This window comes from Pan paniscus, chromosome 2 (assembly GCF_029289425.2).
Source record: "Pan paniscus chromosome 2, NHGRI_mPanPan1-v2.0_pri, whole genome shotgun sequence".
Lineage (NCBI taxonomy): Eukaryota > Metazoa > Chordata > Mammalia > Primates > Hominidae > Pan > Pan paniscus.
In genome coordinates, this window is record NC_085926.1 from 109,118,949 (window position 1) to 109,133,753 (window position 14,805).

General features: G+C 34.8%; 1 protein-coding gene across 4 annotated transcripts in view; it reads left to right on the forward strand.

Moving 5' to 3' along the window:
* Nucleotides 1-14,805, forward strand: part of NECTIN3 (nectin cell adhesion molecule 3) — a 130,792-nt gene that overhangs the window by 43,921 nt on the left and 72,066 nt on the right. For all 4 annotated transcript variants that reach the window (XM_034957065.3, XM_057301855.2, XM_024928162.4 and 1 more), the window contains exons 3-5: nucleotides 2,811-3,107; nucleotides 6,253-6,370; nucleotides 10,321-10,472. In XM_034957065.3, coding sequence (XP_034812956.2) covers nucleotides 2,811-3,107; nucleotides 6,253-6,370; nucleotides 10,321-10,472 — 567 coding nt within the window. The remainder of the gene's footprint in view (nucleotides 1-2,810; nucleotides 3,108-6,252; nucleotides 6,371-10,320; nucleotides 10,473-14,805) is intronic.

Consider the following 14,805-nt stretch of genomic DNA (forward strand, 5'->3'; position numbering starts at 1 on the left):
ATTTGATATAAGAAGTAAGAAAAGTTTGAACAGTAATAGCTTTTGAAAGTTTGTGATTAAATTCTGTTACCGCTAGTTAAATGGGCACATCTGAATGAAAAACAGGTGTTGGTGATTGGGAGGATAAAATAATTTTGTTGTTAGGTTTATTGAGTTTGAGGATCTGTAGGTGGAAATAACCAGGTGTAGGTAGTTAGAAGCTGAAGCATCAAGCCTTGTATTAAAATTGGGGAAAGTTCAGAATCATCTGGGTAGTAGTGTTTATCAGATACAAGTTTTTAAGTGAGATACAAAAGTAATTGCAGGCCCAGGGCTGATTATTTATTTAAAGGAAGGGGTTAGAAAAAATAGGAAGAGCTCTCAGCGTTATAAGAAGAACTCAGGCAGAGTAATATCATATCAAGAAAAGATATGAAAGTTTTTAAGAAAATGTTATTCTAGCAGCCATTTCCACAGTAAGAAGTAAGCCCTACAGAAAATGTTTTGACTATTTTTTAGTTTCTCCTAAGAAAGCACTTAGCTAGTATCATTCTAAATCCATAGCCTAGGAATTAATTCATTACTTACAACAAATACTTTAACACATTAGGATTTAATTCTTTTCAACTGATTGGGAAGAGCTGTGCTGAAGTATCAAATTCTACAAAGTTAAAGAGACTAGACATAAAAGTGTTGAGTTTTAGATTAGGGGTCTTTGATGACATTAGAGTTTCAATGGAGTGGTAGTAGCAGAACCAAATTTAAGGAATGTAGTATTTGCACCACATATAATCACAAATGACTATTTTCCCAAATTTATGTGGAACTTTTACTCACCAGTAAGAAAAAAATAGACACCTGGCTATGATAGGCATTTTGCAGAAGAAAGGTTCCAAATGACTCATAAACATATGAAAAGATCTTCAACCTTATTCATAATCTGAGATATTAAAAATAAAATCTCAGTGGTATACCATTACATACCTATCAGATTGCAAACATTGAGAAGTCTGTGATAATATCAGCTGGGTGACAATATCAGCTGGTGAGTATATGGACCAGCAGGAGCTCTAAGATTGGGAGTAAATTGGTACTGTGGAAAGGTTTTTGAAATTATCTGATAAAGTTGAAAATAAGTAGTAGCAATTCTAGGGATATACTTGTGCACAAATATGCTAAGATACATGAATGGAAATGTTTCTTGTAAAATTGTTCAGATGAAACAGGAACTCCATTGTCCATTAATAAACTATAAAGCAATTAAAACTAATAATATATACAATTGTATGTAAATCCAAATGATCTAAAAATAAAAAAGTAAAAAAATGAATTCCAAAGCAATAAGCTAAAGCTAAATGTTCCAATATGAATGAATCTCCAGAACACAAAGTTGAGTCAAAGAAAAAGTACAAAAATACGTGTGGTCCAATTCCATTCTTGGAAAGTTCAGAAACAGGCTAAACTGTGTTGTTTAGATTTGCATGTGTTGGTTGTAGAACTATAATGAAAAATAAACCATTGATCTCCAAAGTCAATATAATAGTTTCACATTGAGGTAGGCAGGTTTTTAAGATGTAGTAGAGGAATATGAGGGACTTGTGAGGTTCCAGTAATAATGTTTGTTAAGATGTGTGGTGGTTATATGGACGTTTGCTGTAAAATTGTTCATTGCGTGTGTTGCATGTACTTTTTCATTTGTTATTTTACAGTAATGCATCTTATGAAAGGAACTACATAAGGAAAATAATCATATCCATCAGAGTAAAATGTGAAATAAAAATAGGTTTCAAAGTAAAATCTGAAACAAAAATTGGTTCTTTCAATACCATCAAGAACAGATGGTATTAAAAGAACCAACTTGGAGTCCTGGAAATGAAAAAAAAAAAATCATTGAAATAAAAACTCAATGCACACAGTAAACTAAAGACTGAACACAAAATTTATGAAGTCAGTACTGAGGAATTTACACAGAAGCACCTAACAATTGCTGGAAAATGTGAAAAGATAGCTAAGAGATATTGGGGGCAGAGTAGATTGAGAGGTTCTAACATTGTTACTTTACCCTGCTGAGGAACTTTCTTATATTGGAAGAAAATAGGTGGTATGTACATTCCAGTAAACTTAACTATTAGTGATGGTGCATGTTAGGATGAGCTTAAAGTATATTTTGTAAATAAAAGTAATTGAACACATTCAGCAGCCCTAATTGGTTCTTTTGGGTATATGAGTAGTTAAAGGTTGAAAGTTCAAAAGGCAGTGTTTTAAATGAAATTATTGAGTCACTTACTGGGCCAAGAAAAACATTTCATCTCCAATAGGTATGCTCAGAGGAGCTTTTTTTATTTCTTAACATTTTAACAGTAAGTCATAATCATAACTTATTTTTAAAAGTATTTGCTTAAAAATTTTTTTGCTGTAAAATGAAGCTATATATATATAGATAGATAGATAGATAGATTTTATACATATATAAAACTTATCTTCCAGAGAAGTAATACCTTTAATCTCATAAAGGGAATTGTGATCTCATTCACAGAAATTTTTTGTATATATTAAGTTGGAAGGAATTCATCGTTCCCTAAAGGAATGTATATCTTTATCAGGTAGAGCCATCTTTGTAGTGGTGGTATGAATTCTTGGTCTCATTTGTCCTAGTTTATGATCTTTTGTTTTTCCAAGAATGTAATTGACGATGGCATTACCTAAAAAGTGTGTGTAGATTTTATATGCAGTTGTCCTTAAGCTTGTGAAATATGTTTAGATGTGACTTGGAAAGATATAAACATATTCTTGTTTGAATGTAACTAATTATTAAAAAAATATTTAAACAGTTGAACCCACTGTGAGCCTGATAAAAGGGCCAGATTCTTTAATTGATGGAGGAAATGAAACAGTAGCAGCCATTTGCATCGCAGCCACTGGAAAACCCGTTGCACATATTGACTGGGAAGGTGATCTTGGTGAAATGGAATCCACTACAACTTCTTTTCCAAATGAAACAGCAACGATTATCAGCCAGTACAAGCTATTTCCAACCAGATTTGCTAGAGGAAGGCGAATTACTTGTGTTGTAAAACACCCAGCCTTGGAAAAGGACATCCGATACTCTTTCATATTAGACATACAGTGTAAGTAAATGGTAACATTTACTTTTTAAATATTTGTCAGCATGTTTATCAAACTATTTTTAGTTTGAATATTTAATAGCTTTTCCTTGTTTATTTTTGTTTTTCTTTTAATTTTGTTTGTTTTCATGGAAATTTCATTTAACCAAAACATTTTTAATCACTTTTGTAAAGATGGACAGATGACTTTAAAGTTGCTCTCCAACTTAAAATTATATAACCATTTCCTTTTAAGATCTTAAAAGTAGGCTGGACTTAGGGAGTTATGGCAACTTGTCCCTCAAAATGTACAATGCTAAAGGGCAAACAACTTATACATTCTAATTAATTGAGCTGTTATTCAGTTTCACCAATGCTCACCATCTTGTTTCCTTGTTGTTGTTGTTTTTAAGATGGAATCTTGCTCTGCCGCCAGGCTGGAGTGTAGTGGCGCGATCTCTGCTCACTGCAACTTCCGCCTTCCGGGTTCAAGTGATTCTCCTGCCTCAGCCTCCCAAGTAGCTGGGATTACAAGCGTGCACCACCACGCCCTGCTAATTTTTGTATTTTTAGTACAGATGGGGTTTCACCATGTTGGCCAGGATGGTCTCCATCTCCTGACCTTGTGATCCTCCCGCCTTGGTCTCCCAAAGTGCTGGGATTACAGGCGTGAGCCAGTGCATGTGGCCTTATTTTCTTTGTCTTTCCTATATGCATATTAATTCGTTTGAAAAGTTTCTTAGTGTTTAATACATTCTTTGTGATTTTTATACCATTTAAAAATTTCAGGTAGTAAAAAAGGTGATGGCTACAGATAGCTTATAGCAAAGATAATGAAAATTAGGAACATTAGAAAAAGTAGGTTCTGCTTTTACTTCTATCCATGTGCAAATTATAAATCTAGGTGTTTTTGAGGGAGTTCTATTCTTTGTTGTTGCTACTTACTTGCTTTTTGATATGACATGCATGGAGTTTTAAACTACACATATTCATTACACTTGGTGTAATCGTTTTTGAAGCTAATTCCCAGGATCTTTTTCAACCTTTATAGGGTTAACTTGAAAAGCTATAGTTTAAAAAATGTTACTACCATTGCATTCTTAAATGCTAATACCATCTTTTCTCAATTCTCTGGAGAATCCTGTTAAAATTTTTCTTTTTCCTTTTCCTACCTTGCTTTTACAGAGTGTTAACTTTTTTCTTTTTCTCATAAAATTCAGATCCCAATTGGAAGTTAATGTATTTTGCATATCCATATATGTTTACCTTTCCAGTGTCTAATAATGACTGATATTTTCAATTTGTTTTTTTTTTGTTTGCTTGAATGAAATCTTAGATATATTTCTTCTAATGTAAGTGTTTATAATATGGTATTGATTTGTTGGCTTACTCCTAAAATGTTCTTAGAATAGTCATGACATTTTTCCTTTTGTAAATTGGAGACCTATAAGACATGTAAACAAACTTAAATATTGTCTTATAGTACAAATTTATACCTCAATATTTAGAGATATCCTCTTGGGATACTTTTATGCCTAAACTCACAGGTATCTGGACTGTTCTTTCAGCAACATTTTTTAGTACCACTTTTAAGTTACAAAAATATTTGTTAATTTTTTTTTTTTTTAATTTCTGAGATAATTGTACCTTATTAAAAGTTCAATTTTTTACCACTATTTTGTAAATTTTGCTTTCCAGTAGGACAGCCTTCCCTGGCAGAGGTAAAGACTGATCTGGTCTCTCTCTCTAGTTTCTCATCAGATCATGTGCTGCTAACTTAGTTTTCTATGTAGCTCACAGAAAGCTAGAGAGTCTCTGCATCATACATAACTAGCATTTCACTGGGGAAGCCTTTTATCACCTCCAGCCCCATCCCCAACTTAAATTAGGCCCTTCTTTTTATATTCTCTCAGCATCCTACTCTTTTTCTTCTTGGCCCTCATAAGGAGTTTTAGTTAAGTATTTTTAAATGTCATCTTCCCTATTACTATTAGAATATAAATTTTATGTATATAAAGTCTGTGTATACCAAACACCTAAAACAGTGTATTATTTCTTTTTTTTTTTTTTCTGAGACGGAGTCTCACTCTGTCGCCCAGGCTGGAGTGCAGTGGCGCGAACTAGGCTCACTGCAAGCTCCGCCTCCCGGGTTCGTGCCATTCTCCTGCCTCAGCCTCCCGAGTGGCTGGGACTACAGGCACCTGCCATCACGCCTGGCTAATTTTTTTTTTTTTGTATTTTTTAGTAGAGATGGGGTTTCACCGTGTTAGCCAGGATGGTCTCAATCTCCTGACCTCATGATCCTCCCGCCTCAGATTCCCAAAGTGCTGGGATTACAGGCGTGAGCCCCCGCGCTGGGCCAAAACAGTGTATTATTTCTAAGTGCCATGCCTGGCACTTATTAGGAGCTAAACAGAGTGATGGTTGAATGAATGATAGTTATTGGACTTAGTAGTTTGGAAGTATATATTTATATTGCTGGTAGATATGGATAATTGCTCATTCAACTAGTTGTGTTGCACATATGCTAAAAGACTTTTGGGTACATGGAATGGATGAAAATTCATGTTTTAGTACATTTGAGGCCCTAGCTAATTTACTTCAGTTTTAAGTATGTAGTCATGGAAAGCCTGTGTCACATCTCTACATGCCCCCAATATATTAATTAATTGTAACATAGGGAATCTAGTCACTGTAATTGACCTGATATATCTTAGAAGATATTTCCTTTTAGATTAAATATCTCTTTAAAGACTGTTTTATATGGTGACTTGGTACTACATGGTACTTAAATGCCATGTCTTATTTAATTAAATACTATACTGTATTTGCTTTATTCCTGTATCTCTACATCTCGCATAATAGGATTCTTACATTTTGCTTTTGGTGATTATAGGTTTATGAATATTCCTTAACATTCAGCATTTCTAATTACTCAAACTGTATGTAATAGAATTGCCTGTTTGGGGGGTACTCATTCTCCATTTTATTCTTTCAGTCAGCCAATACTTATGGAGTAGTGTCTTCCATATTGATTATACATGTTGAGACTAAGGAAAAATGATTCCTGTTCTTCTAAGGCTTTGTCTATTATCTTAATATTTTATCATGTATATTGCATTTATCATTAACAAAAGGTAATCTGTCCTGTCATGCATTTATTTTATAGATGCTCCTGAAGTTTCGGTAACAGGATATGATGGAAATTGGTTTGTAGGAAGAAAAGGTGTTAATCTCAAATGTAATGCTGATGCAAATCCACCACCCTTCAAATCTGTGTGGAGCAGGTAATGTTATATACTTCAAAAGAGAAATTATCTAAAAGTGAAACCTTCTTAAATCCCCATTCTAAATTGTTTTTATCTATATAATACATGATTATAGTAATAGCAGAAAATTTTAATTAAATTTTCTGTCTTATCTTGCCCCACCTGTCCCCACCTTCCTACCCCCTCAGTTCTGATCTTTAGAGGCTACTTTAGCAATTTTAGCAGTTTCTTACGGTTAGTTACAGTCAGAGGTCTTAAGCTGCTACTACTTAATAGTTTTTAACATTGTCAATTGACTTCTTAGATAAATAATTATAATTTTATGTCTACTCCTTCATTTACAAACACACCCATATACACACATTCCTACCTTTCATAGTCCAAACGAAATTTTAGCTATTTTTAATTAAACTCAGTAATCACTGTTTGCTTCTCTAGGACAGGTAAATGTTACTGAGAGCTAAGTAGTAGTATACCAGACTTCTGTTTTCTCTTGTCTATAGCCATTTGTTTTCCTAATGGCTAATATTTGCCTCTTTTTACTTGTGTAGTTACTATGTGCATAATTTTCTTTCTCTGAAATTTCAAACTGTTATACCAAGGTTTTTATTCATATTTTGTCAGTATTTAGGGCCTGTTTTGATCTCCAGATGTATCTATCAACTTGAATAATTTTCTTATTTTTTGGTCATTTCCCTCTTTTTTATTCCTGTTCACTCTTTTTGGAACTCCTGTTTATTGTATAATAAATATCCTTTCTTTTATATTTTCAGATGGTCTTATTCTTCCTAGAAGATTTTCTTAATTTTTTTTTTAAATTTTCCATTGACTTAATGATATAAATTTTTTTTGGCCTGTTTTCAGTTTTTAAGAGCGTCTTCTCATGAGACGGAGCATCTTCTCATTGAATATTCGTTAGAGAATGAGAAGATGCTCTTATAAACTGAAAATAGGCCAACAATAAAAATATGTTATTTTCATAGCACCCTTTTCTTATTTTATGAGTGTAGTATCTTTCTTGTTTCTTCCCAGGGATACTAGAATTATTTCTTCCCCAGATAGTTTTTTTCTGCTTTCTACATACTGTCTCTTTTCCCTCCAAGTTCTTTTATTTTTTGGTTTGGTCTTTCATTATGTAGATATTTCTTAATCTTGTTGGTTGTTTAGTCTTTCACAGTGAAGCATTAAAATAAAATGCTTAGTGGATGCTCTCTCTGCAGTGGGGATTGCTCATTAGATTCCACTTAGAGTAATCAGGTAGAGATGTGATTATTTTCCTGGGGAGGCTCCAGATATCACTAATAGAAGAGTGGAAGTCTTTATTTCGTGGCCAGTTTATTTCTAGAATGAACCTGCATTTTTTTGCCCCAGAGATAAATGTCTGGTATTTGTACAGAGTCGGGAGGAATCTGTTGTTCTGTTGTGTATCTTTTAACTTGCTCTTGGCCTCCTTCTAGTTTTCTGAGGTACAGTGAGTTGAACTCCAAATTTTTTTTTGGATTCTTTGGACCAAATTGGCTGCTTTCTCATCCATGTGTTTTTCATAAGCATCCCTTCACCCTGAAGTACAACTTTTCAACTTTGACACTATTGATATTTTAGGCCGATAATTAGTTTTTGTAGTGTACAGTCCTGTGAATTGTAAGATGTTTTGAAGCATCCCTGGGTTGAGAAACACTGATCTAAGGCATATATTGTTTTTTAAATCTATTTTCTGTCTTCTAAAAGTGTGTTGAAACATCTTGTCTGTTGAATTCTGCCTCCTGTTTTCTCCTCTAGGGTTTTTAATAACTTTTTAATTTCTGTACTTTTTCTGGTGGGATTTTATGGGAGTTAGGAAGCACTATATCTGGTCAATCAGTTGTCTTTAAGCCTGGATACTATTTTAAAGGTAGAGAAAACCTTTTTCATTTACATTTTTTTTTTAATGGGAAGCAGTCATTAGTTAAGATTTTTATTTGATAGAGTGTTTCTAAAAGCCATACAACTCTGGATTCTCATCCCAGTGTCTAAACTTCTATATGTCTTTTTTGAGTAAATCATTTAACCCCTCTAATCCTAAATTTCCTTGCCAGTAACAGTACTTCATAGAGTTTTTGTGAGGTACAGACAATGAATATAAGTCATGTAACATAGACACAAGGGCATAGAAGATGCTTTTGTTGTAGGTTTAATGTGATATTTAGATATTTCTAGGTCATTTTACAATTTCTCAGAGAATTAAAGGGATTAAAACTTTGAGCCCAAAGTACAAAGGTAATTGTTAAGACATATATAGTTTATTTTCATTGTTATCCTTGTAGAAAGTTTATCTTTTGAAAGCCGATACTTGCAAAAATTTTCTTTCCAAAGCCTTCTAAAGAAAAAGGTTAGGTGCTTTTGTTTTTGTTTTTTAAACCATGTAAGCATATTATCTTTATCCTTCAGTGCTGAATTGAAGTACTACCAACTCCAAAAGATTTTACAGATTATTTTACCACTCACTACACTTGAGATCGCAAAACAAAATTATTCTATCTGTTCTTCAGTGTTGATTTGCTTCTTTCCACCTTTTTGTTATTGTTTGTTCTTATTCCCTGTGTAATCATTTGTCAATCTTCTATGTACTTACATAATTGAAAATAGAGACTACATTTTATTTACTTCTGTATCTCAGCACCACCAGCAAAGCAGAGTATGGCAAATAGTGGGCTCCTAGTAATTGAATGAAGGAATACGTGAATAAACTTTTTGAAAATCTACTTAGCCTAAACTGTAGTAGTTGAGCACCTAGGTTTACTTGACTTTTTAATCTTCTTTTCTTTCTTTCTTTCTTTCTTTTTTTTTTTTGAGACAGAGTCTCACCCTGTCACCCAGGCTAGAGTGCAGTGGTGCCATCTCGTCTCACTGCAACCTCCCCTTCCTGGGTTCAAGTGATTCTCCTGCCTCAGCATCCCAAGTAGCTGGGATTACAGGCACCCGCCACCATGCCCAACTAATTTTTGTATTTTTAGTAGAGACAGGGTTTCTCCATGGTGGCCAGGCTGGTCTCTAACTCCTGACCTCAAGTGATGTGCCCGCCTCGGCCTCCCAAAGTGCTGGGATTACAGGTGTGAGCCACTGTGCCCGGCCTTATCCTCTTTAAAAAAACCAAAACCAAACAAACAAAAACCTTTAAGCTTTAAAAACACTTATTTGTTGTTTTTTTTGTTACCCTCAGGTTAGAAAAGTGATTTTTAGCAGTATGCCTAGTTCCATTACAGTGAATGGCTTTAGAGTTCTCATAGTGGGACTCTACATGGTTTAGAGTAATATGTATACTAGGTATAGGACCTCTTAGCCAAATTAGTGTAAATACTGTTTTAAAGAGTTATTATTGATACCAAGTGGTGTCTTGGTTTTTATTGTCACAGATGCCCACCTTACAAGTGAAATTATTTTATAGGAAGACCCATTTTGCTGTTTTAGAAACTATCTTTGGATAGAGCACAGTGTCTATTTGCATTAGCATTAAATGATGCTCTATAAATATGTTATAGAGGGTGCTAAAACATTACATATTTAAGTGAGATGACTTTGCATGAAGAAAATTGTAGATATGTCATGAATGGATCTCTGATTGAATGAGAATTTTAATTTATTTGATACTGTATATGTCTTCAAATAATATATTTTTCTAACTTCCAGTTTTCTGAATAAAAATTTTTTAATTATATTTTTTCTCTGCTTTTCTCCTGTTTCATTATGTTGGCAGAGCCACTCTTACATGGACTGCTATTTTGGAAGAATGGGTGTTCTTAATGGCCTTTATTCATTCATCTTTATTAAAATGAAAATTTGTTACTTTTTTATACTTTCATAGTGAATTTTGTCTGAGATGCTTTTTTATTTTGACTAACATCTCAAACATATAATGCCTCATTTTAACTAGCTGTCAATAAATATAGTCTGAAGATATTTAAAATAATTTTATGCATTTTAAAATCTAGGTTGGATGGACAATGGCCTGATGGTTTATTGGCTTCAGACAATACTCTTCATTTTGTCCATCCATTGACTTTCAATTATTCTGGTGTTTATATCTGTAAAGTGACCAATTCCCTTGGTCAAAGAAGTGACCAAAAAGTCATCTACATTTCAGGTAAGTTACTATCTGCTTGCAAAATGAGTTATTTAAAATATTTCTGAATAATCATAGTAACAATATGATCCTAAGCAATAATTTGTACTTGTAAAGATACAGATTCCTCAGTGTGAAGTTTTTCCAAATAATCTAAAAGGAATATGATAAAATAATCCTATCCTGAGATAGGTATGTAATGTGGCATCCTTTATTGAAATGTCAAAGTGTCTGTGCAACAAGTTTATTTACGTTTTGATGCCTGTACATATAGTTAATTTTTCAGTTCAACAGTACTATTTCTTTAATACATAGTATGACTTTCTAGATTCTTTTATCTTTACACTAAGAACAAATAGTGATTTTTTTCTTTTGCTTTGATGGCCACTTTGTACACAGTTGTCTGGTAAATAAAATGGAATATTAAATTTGATGGCTTGTTAAATAGCGTTGTTTCCCACTTAATATGGGACTATACCATAATGTGTCACTGAGAGGTGAAATAGGAATGCTACTGAAAATGTGTTAACGAAATAAAATTTGTGATGTTTTTTATTGTCCTTAAACTACTAATAGCTTAGATTTTTCACATTCTGTTTGTTTCACTTTGAATGTTTTTGTTAATTTGGCTGAGTATAAATTTTGGCATTCATAAAATAGAGAGCTAAAAATACATCTTTTCCTGGTTGTGGCTGCAAGTAATAAATTATCAATAGAATGCTTATTTATAAAAATTCAATAAAATATTTTGAGCATCTCCTTACTGATTACAAGAATGTAGCAATCTTCCTGTCTAACAAATGGAAAATTAAGAGGTAAAAGGAAAAGAACCTAAGAAACCCAGGTTTGTATGGTAATTATGGAATAAATAGTTAAGGGTTTTATCTTTGTTCAGATCTAAAACTAGATAAATTAGAGGTTTTGGTGAAATTTTGTGCTTGCTTAAGTGTCATATTCTCAGTACTTGTGTGATCAGTCTAAGAAAAGTACCACGTATTGTCTTAGGGCACTCACCACAGTTTTTAATTGTATGCTCATTTCTTTGCTTATTATTTATCTTCACAATTCAGCAATTTGTGCTTGCTTTATTCACGACTGTATACTCAGCAGTGAGCATTGTGCCTGGCACATGATAGAGGTGCAAACTTTCTTTTTTTTTTTTTTTTGCATGACTCTAGAAAGAAGCTTAGAGCTGTATACATCCCTAGCCCTTTCTGCCAGTATCAGTACTTTGGTGGAAATCTGTATTTTTTTTTTCTTTTGAGACATGGTCTCGCTGTGTCACCCAGGCTGGAGTGAGTGCAGTGGTGTGATTTCAGCTCACTGCAACCTCTGCCTCCCAGGCTCAAGCAATCCTCCCACCTCAGCCTTCAGTAGCTGAGACTACAGGTATGCACCACCATGCCCAGCTAATTTTTGTATTTTTTGTAGAGACAGGGGTGGTCTCTCTATGTTGTCCAGGCTGGTCGTGAACTTCTGAGCTCAAGTGATCTGCCCACCTCAACCTCCTAAAGTGCTGGGATTACAAGCGTGAGCTACTGTGCCTGGCTGGAAATCTGAATGAAGTTACATATTAGTATATTACTCTCTCTTTAGTTAGAGAATAAGCCAGGGAAATGCATAGTTAAAATATACTTAAGGACTGTTTATTTTGTTTCTGTTGTACAATTTGGTGTGGGATATTACTTGTAAACCTTAGGCTCAATATGTCTATGTAATCATTTAAATATCAAGGCTTGGCTGGGCATGGTGGCTCACACCTGTAATCCCAGCACTTTGGGAGGCCGAGGTAGGTGGATCACCTGAGGTCAGGAGCTTGAGATCAGCCTGGCCACTATGGTGAAAACCTGTCTCTACTAAAAATACAAAAATTAGCCGGCATGGTGGTATGCGCCTGTGATCCCAGCTGCTCAGGAGTCCAAGGCAGGAGAATCGCTTGAATCCGGGAGGCAGAGATTGCAGTGAGCCCAGATCGTGCCATGGATGACAGAGCGAAACTCTGTCTCAAAAAAAAAAAAAAAAAAAAAAATTAAAAATAAATAAATATCAAGGCTCATTTTGGACACTCTTGTATGTACTGATTTAATTGATAATATCCTAAATTTATACTCTTTTATCATTCTGAGTCCAGTGTTCAGTACTCTTGACTTGTGTGTCCAATTGCGTATTAATGATCATTAACTCTATGTAGTAGTCTAATAGGTATTTACAACTTAACATATTCAAAACCAAGGTCCTGATCTTTCTATTGCTCCTTGATACCAAACATATTTCTGTACTCATCTTCCTTCTTTCAGTTACTGGTACCTCTTTCCTTACATTTGTTCAGGATACAACCCTTGATAGTTATTCTTGATTTTGCTTTTTCTCTCACACCCTAGTTAATTCATTAACAAATCAATACCAGCTCTTCCATTATGTTAAATATAGAATCTTAACAGTTCTTCAACTTTTCTACTACTACTACACTAGTCTAAGCCATAAGCCACTCTTATTTCACTATTACAATAACCATTTAATCTCCCTACTTTGCCTCTGTCCCCCTTCAGTTTGTCAGCAAATGAGCAGCTAGAGTAGTTCTTTTAAAGGACATGTCAGCTCATGTCACTCCTCTCCTCAAAACCTTCCATGGGCTTCCCATTTTACCCACAATGAAAACCAAATCCTTACAATGACTTGCAAGGCTCTGTACATGCCCTCCTTCCAGATGATCTCTCTAATTTGATTTCTTATATGTTTTGCTCATTGGCTGAGTCACTACTGGACTCCTTGCTGTTCTTCAAACATAGCAGGCACATTCCTACCTCAGAGTCTTTTGCATTTGCTGTTTTCACTGCCTGGAATGCTTTTACCAGGTATCATCAGAGTTCTTTACCTCACTTCTTAAGGCCTTCACCTTCACCTTTTTCAGTGAGGTCTTCCTTCATGATTATATTTGAAATAAAATACCCTCCCTTCTCACCCCTTTGCTACTATTGGTCCCCTTCTTTTTCTCTTTAGCACGTATTGCCATGTAACCCCATGTATTGCCATGTAGATATGTAAAATATTTACATATTTTATTGTTTTTATATGCTTGTCTGTTTTTACCCTCAGAACATAAGTCTAAACATAAAGCCTGCTCTAATTACTGCTATATTTCCATTATCTACAATGATGTTTAGCATATGATAGGCGTTCAATACAATTTTGTTGCATGAATGAATAAATTTGAGAATAAAACAATCAGGAATCAATTTACAAATCCAGAATCTGCTTTTATGTAACTTAACTCTTTAAAAAGGGAAATCAAATTTTGAGTAAATATGAACAAAATCACAGTTTCAGCACTTTCGAAGAAGTGGCGTTATATGAGATAATTTTTTTTTTTTTGGAGACAGTCTCGCTCTGTCGCCCAGGCTGGAGTACAGTGGCACTATCTTGGCTCACTGCAACCTCTGCCTCCCGGATTCAGGCAGTTCTCCTGCCTCAGCCTCCTAAGTAGCTGAGACTACAGGCACACGCTGCCATGCTCAGCTAATTTTTTGTATTTTAGAAGAGACATGGTTTCACCGTGTTGCCCAGGCTGGTCTTGAACTCCTGAGCTCAGGCAGTCCACCCACCTCAGGCTCCTAGTGTGCTAGGATTACAGGTGTGAGCCACTGCGCCCAGCAGATAATTTTTTTTTTTTTTTGAGACAGAGTCTTGCTCTGTCGCCCAGGCTTGAGTGCAGTGGAGCGATCTTGGCTCACTGCAGGCTCCGCCTCCCGGCTTCACGGCCACTCTCCTGCCTCAGCCTCCCAAGCAGCTGGGACTACAGGTGGCCGCCACCACGCCCAGCTAATTTTTTGTATTTTTAGTAGAGATGTGGTTTCACCATATTAGCCAGGATGGTCTCGATCTCCTGACCTCATGATCCACCCGCCTCGGCCTTCCGGAGTGCTGGGATTACAGGCATGAGCCACCGCACCCAGCCGAGAATGTTTTGTTTTGTTTTTTTTGGTAATCAGTAGTTAGACTTTACTTTTCTATCCAGAGTCTGTAACACAGCATACTATCCTGAGATTAGTTAACTCATCTAACAACTGCTTGGAGTATGTCAGGTATCCTAGGTGTAATGCTGCCTTTCCAGAATGACTATTTAGTAAAACCTAGTAGGCTTTTACAAGAGTGAGAAGCCATAATTCACAAAATAAATGACCAGTTAATCTTTTTCATTGTTACATGTACTCATTTTCCTCTAGGAAAAAAATGTTACCTCAGTATTAAAATAGATATTTAAAAATTTGAGAAATTATTTTTAATATATGTAAAATAAATGCATCTTAGGACTAGAGATGAAAAGTTCTGCTCAGAACAGAATAAGCAACTCTGA